Here is a 6063-nt window from a genome sequence, read left to right as displayed (position 1 = left end):
AGTCATTCACAATGCTAATTTTTTCCTCCTATTTCTCATGTTATGCTCATACTCACATTAATTAATATACAAACAAGCAATGTAACCTAAGCATATTAGCAACAAGGACATAATGACATCAATAAAATAAAAACAATGAAAAGCAATCAAACATATTAATACAAAGATTTAGTCTAATACTACATGGAGATATAATCCCCTAACATAAAATAATGGATTCTGCATTGACTAAAATGCATTTAAAGATCTTCTACGTGTTCCTTAAACCTGCTCTGTTTTCCTGTCCTCATGTCTTCCAGGTGAAGTGGAAGCAGAGCTGCTGCACACATACAGCCGCATTGACCCGTACGACACTTTGATTTTGTGTGTGCGTGTGGCTGTGCTCACTGCTGTCACGCTCACTGTGCCAATTGTGCTCTTTCCTGTAAGTACGCATTTAGAACTTACTGTTTATTCATCAGCGGGCACAAATTGTGCTTCTGTCATATTTCATAGAAGCAGTGTGAAACAGTGAACTTTTTCTTTTTAAGGTAAGGAGAGCGATCCAGCAGATGGCGTTTCCTAATAAGACGTTCTACTGGCCTCGCCACATCGCCATTGCTTTCATTCTGCTCCTTTTCATCAACCTCCTGGTCATCTTTGCTCCCAACATACTGGGCATCTTTGGAATCATTGGTAAGTAGATCAACCATGTGACAAGGCTGTTGGGGTGGATTTACATATTAAAACACCAACATGTAAAACCCTGGTTGCTAGTAAAACTGTTTCCTTTAATGTGGCTTTAATTTGTGCCCACTGTCAGTAATGGCTTACCTTCCTTAATACACCCCCACAACACAGCTAATCAAGTAAAAAAAATCCATTTTGGTGAATTGTTCTTGATCAGACCTTGAAAAAATGTGGAATTGACCATCTGCCAAACTTTTGAGCTTTAAATCATTATTATTATTTTTGGTAGTGAAAAATTGAATGTAACTACACCTGTTTTCCATTTTCTGTTAATTTCCATATGATTTATGTTACTACAGTCCTGTTAGAATGGTTTGGATGACTTATTAAGGACCGAGAATCATTTTCTGTTTTGCGTTTTCCAGGTGCCACATCTGCTCCTTGTCTCATTTTCATCTTCCCTGCTGTCTTCTACATTCGCATTGTACCCAAAGAAGAGGAGCCACTGCGCTCCTTCCCCAAAATCCTGGTGAGCATATTGAGAGAGATAGAAAATTAAGTTCAGCATTTAGAGACGTCCCCACGCAGTATTGAGTTTTCATATTATTTTACAGTAGGTGCTTTGTGTAACACTCAAAGGAGGAAACGAGGAAAGGAATTAAAACTCCAGCTGAATATTTCATCAATTGTCTGTAGTTTGCCAGATTTTAAATATATCAGAATTAAACAAAAGAAACTGGAGTGCATTTGAGATCATTTAAAAATCTTACTGCCATGTACCTACTGAGTCTATCAGAGAGTTTCAATTTAGTTATCGTTATTGAGGAGACATCATCTGTACAATGTAAACTGTGTTTATGGAACCATTTATAAAATTCACTAATATTAAAAGTTGTACCAGCCTCAGAAATCCTACATGGATGTGCATTATAACCACATGAAGAAATCAACTCAGCCATATTTGTCTCCTGACTACATGTTAGGTATCATATCATTACATGTATAACTAAGATCTAATGACATGGAGACTCGTAACATTTCCTATACTTAATTAATAAACTTTAACAAACTTTTAATTAATGACACCAAGTATTATTGTACTGCAGTTTTGTCACAGTTTCACCATCTGTGATGTGCCTCTCTTTAACTTGCGTTCTCCGTTTCTGCGCTCAGGCTGCCTGCTTCGCTGGGATTGGTTTCCTGTTTATGACAATGAGCCTCAGCTTTATCATCATTGACTGGACAACGGGGACCAGCAAAGCCAGCAGTGGTCACTAAGCGCCACCTTCCGTTTCTTTTTTTTATTTTCAGGTTTTATATTGTTGATTTAGTCTTGTGTTGTAATTTTACTGTTTTTACTTTGAATCACGGTTGATGTTGAAGATGCCCTCTCTTTCCCATTAGAAGGATATTGTCCACAGAGTGTAGAGTTTGGGGGGGAGGGCTCTCGGTTCCTTGGCAAGTGCTCTCGCTCTGTATTACACTACAGGCCAGTAAGCTTTCGTGGAGGGTTCTTTGGGAATTCACTGAAAGAGCAGGTGCTGACGGTGATGCTTGGAGGCTGTGCCTTGTGAGAAAGATGTTAAAGCAAACAGAAAAGCAACAATGTAGAAAGCTGCCGTCTTTATACACCTGCACCTATGTTAGTTATGAGCATCTGCTCCTCTCACTACTCAGATCTTATCCTAAGATTATCTATAGCTCTGCAAACTCTTACTTAGATTGTAATAAGCAGCCCTCCTTTTTAACTGTTGAATGAAATTGATTAATCAATAATTCTTTCATGATTCTCATGGATATTAGTATTATTATTATTATTGAAGTTATTTAAATAACTAAATATGATTCATTATGTGCAATTGCAGAGACAAGTGATAGTAAAAGTGACATTACTGGACTGATAGAAAGAATAATTCAGCATCTTTGGAACTACTTACAGATAGCTAGCACACCTATATCTTAATAGTAAATATGTATTTACAGCCAGTGCACAGTGAGTTTATTTTGGCACAAAGACTTCGAAATGTTGAGTTATTCCTTCAAGGTGTGCTGCCTTTAGTTCCCACTTCCTTAACCTGTACTGCTGCTGATATTTTTTATGTTTTTCTGGAGGGGGGGAGTTAAAATCCCCACCTCTGACAGAGCAGGGTGCAAAACCACAAAATATATGGCACAGTCAGCACATTTACTATGAGATTCCTACACAACATATACTAGATGTATATTTTTATTATTAATCTCTACTTGATGAAAACCTCAGATGATGCAGTATAGACTAAAAGCTTGATCCTCAGCTCCTGCTAACTGAGGCTAGCAATACCAGAGAGAGAGAAAGGGTTTTAGCCGGGAGCCTTTTCAGTGGTTTTCGGGTGTCTGGGTTACACATTATGTGAAAGAACGCCAAGACGTTCTCTTTTCCAGTGTTACTGTGTAAATCACTATCACGAATGGTACCAGAAAACTCATCTGTGAGATTGTACAGACTGAGGACGTAACTGAAATTGGGCAAGATTTCATTGTTACTTAGAAAAGGAAAATTGGGATGTGTTGTATTCGGAACATTTTACCGGAAGGAATCGGAGATAACCAAAATATCTATATTACAATGACAACAGGGTCACTTTGTGAAGTGGTTAGTAAACATTTGAGTGTCCAGCACAAGCCTGATCTCGAACAGAACGACAGGGGTTTTCTTTCTCTTTATCACTCTTGAAAAGTCGCCGCTTAGCAATAGCACTTTTCTTTGATAAGCACAACTTCTTGTAGCATTAATACAGTGAAAGGCAAACACAATATATTCGATAGATGTGATTTTAAGGCCTCTACATGACTAAATCTTAATGTAATGTAAGTGATGAATAAGTAACGTGTTGATGGCTGTCAGAAACTACTTGAAACGACTGCATTAAAGTTAGCTTCCCTGTAAAGCCCCTGTCATCATTTTCAGCTCTCGTCTGTTCTATAAATGCAACGACTAATTTGTTGGATGTATTCTTGGAGGTTTTTAAGTGTCTGTGTTTAAAAAAGAGAAAGAAAAATCTCTATGATATATATGACCTGTATGCATTTGTGTTGTTTAACCTGCACCTATACTCTGATCGGAAATCCTCTACCATTGATATCTTAACTGTTGTTTTAAACTCCATGTGTTACGTATAAGTTGAATCTGATTCAGTGATGAAACACACGATTATTGTTTTTGTTTTGTTTTTTCTTACATTTGTAGTCAGTGGTATTTTATCAGTGGTGTAGTCGGGTCATGTCTGACTTCCTTGCTGCTTCCTGAGAGTTGTTAGTGACTGCCTACAATTTCTTTTCTTTCGTTTTTTTTTTTTTCCATCATAATTTTTTTTACACCACACTACTATAAGTGCTGTGTGGGTAACTTAATATGTTCTGTCTATTTGTTACACAACAAACCTCTTTTAATCAATTTTTATTAAATATTGTCTAGCTGTGATATGTATTTATGTATCTGTGTGGGGAAGAATCATCGGAATCAGCCACCCGTGCATAGCTTAGTGTTTTGGTATTGTTTAACCAATGCAATGGTTATATTTATCTCTGACACCATGTTTTATCGGCCATGTATGTAATGTGACATCATTAGGTAAATACAGTGAGTGTATAAGAGTTTATAAATGGTGCCCACGCACAAAAGCCTCACAACATGCAAAAAATACACAAAAAAAACCCAAATGAGGCATCAACATGAGGGGGATACACTGTGCTAGTGGTTAATACCAGATGATCTCTGTGGACCTCTATTTAGATCGAAGAGTCGTTAGTCTTCTCCTTCTCTCCCTCTGTGTGATTTTTGGAAATGTGTATGACTGAATAGTAACATATTAAATATTGACATCAGCCAGCATCATTTATAAATAATGTATATAAATGTATACCCTTTATATTCTATATTCATATCTAGTTTGTATAATGTAAATAGCGATTAAAGTTTTAGTTCGATTAAAAATGTAAATGTAATCATTTTCAAAGTGCTTTTAAACCTTTTTGTCCTTCAATCCATGTCTATTTTCTGGTATCTCTGTATATTTTAATATGTTGCTGGCAGTTGTTGTACTGTAAAACAATATTGCAATAAAGATAAAGGGTAACATGACTCTGAGCTTTCATCCTCTTTTACATGCATCAAAAAGTTTTCAGTTTTCTGTGTTTTTTAAGTTGATTATGAATAACCTACCTCCATGCATTTAAATGCTTACCTTCTGTAATGCAAATTTCAGTTAGCTAAATTATGTTGTATACTAAATAAAATATCAACAGCTTTAAATGAACCACAACAGCTGCGTATGTCACAGTTTAGAATAGTTGGGGCCAAATGTAGACGTGTGAAATGCAGGAATTAACTAAAAAGCAAATGTTTCATAGCTCATGTAAACAGGTCAAAAACAGCAAAGTGCCAAAGAATGAAGAAAACAGTAATACGTAATCACATCCAAAGAAATAAACAGGTTATGCACAGGGAAACATTTACAGACAACTCCACAAGGACAAAGGGGACACAGCACTGCATAAGCTTATTGTTAATACTGGACTGAACCTACCTTTGCCTTCAGAACTGCCTCATTTCTTCATGGCACAGATTTAACAAAGTGCTAGAAAGATTCCTCAGAGATTTTGTTCCATGTTGACACGACGGCATCACACAGTTGCTGCAGATTTGTTGGCTGCAAATCCATGATGCAAATCTCTGGATCCACCAGATCCCAAAGGTGCTCTATTGAAATGAGATGAGGTGACTATGAGGGCCATATGAGTCCATTGGATTCATTGTGATGTTTGAGATGATGCGAGTGCTTTGACATGACACGTTATCCGGCTGGAAACAGAGATCAGAAAGTGTAAAAAAGTAAGTGTAAAATAAGAAATAACAAAAGGGGACTGAAAGAGACACGGACACTAACAGCTGAGATCTAAGAGACAAGGAAGCACAAATGAACCAAGCCATAAACAAAAAAGTGAGACAGAAGAATGTAAAAACATAATAAAACACAGACTCCTACTTCTAATATTAGACAAGCTATAAAACAGGACACAAGATCAGTAGAAACTATAAACAATAAAGACAGCATGAGACTCAATAATGTGTCAAAAATAAAGTTCACCATAAGAATAGCAATAAAGTTTTTCACAAACTAAATATTACTAGAACTGCGGCTCACAAACTAGAGTTAAGAAGAGATCAAAACAGGAAATGAAATACTAAAAACTATATAAAACACTGCAAATAAACCAAGACTCAAATATGTTAACAAAGCAAGAAGATCTCAAAAAGAACCCAACACGTAAAAACAACAACCCTAGGGTCCATAACAGTGCTTTATAAAAAATGTTTCACAAATGCAAATAATCCCCCATTAAATAAAATTTAAT

At 36.4% G+C, this 6063-nt stretch overlaps 1 protein-coding gene across 2 annotated transcripts in view; it reads left to right on the top strand.

Moving 5' to 3' along the window:
- The window catches only part of LOC102205921 (sodium-coupled neutral amino acid transporter 3-like), a 34649-nt gene extending 29866 nt beyond the window's left edge, over window positions 1–4783 (top strand). For both annotated transcript variants that reach the window (XM_005741374.1, XM_005741373.1), the window contains 4 exons: window positions 300–424; window positions 531–675; window positions 1095–1198; window positions 1843–4783. In XM_005741374.1, the coding sequence (XP_005741431.1) occupies window positions 300–424; window positions 531–675; window positions 1095–1198; window positions 1843–1947 (479 nt within the window). In that variant the 3' untranslated portion in view covers window positions 1948–4783. The remainder of the gene's footprint in view (window positions 1–299; window positions 425–530; window positions 676–1094; window positions 1199–1842) is intronic.
- Window positions 4784–6063: the final 1280 nt, after the last annotated feature.

This window comes from Pundamilia nyererei, unplaced genomic scaffold, assembly GCF_000239375.1.
Source record: "Pundamilia nyererei isolate P.nyererei 1_Seehausen unplaced genomic scaffold, PunNye1.0 scaffold00110, whole genome shotgun sequence".
Taxonomy (NCBI): Eukaryota; Metazoa; Chordata; class Actinopteri; order Cichliformes; family Cichlidae; genus Pundamilia; species Pundamilia nyererei.
This window is presented reverse-complemented; position numbering and strand designations above follow the sequence as displayed.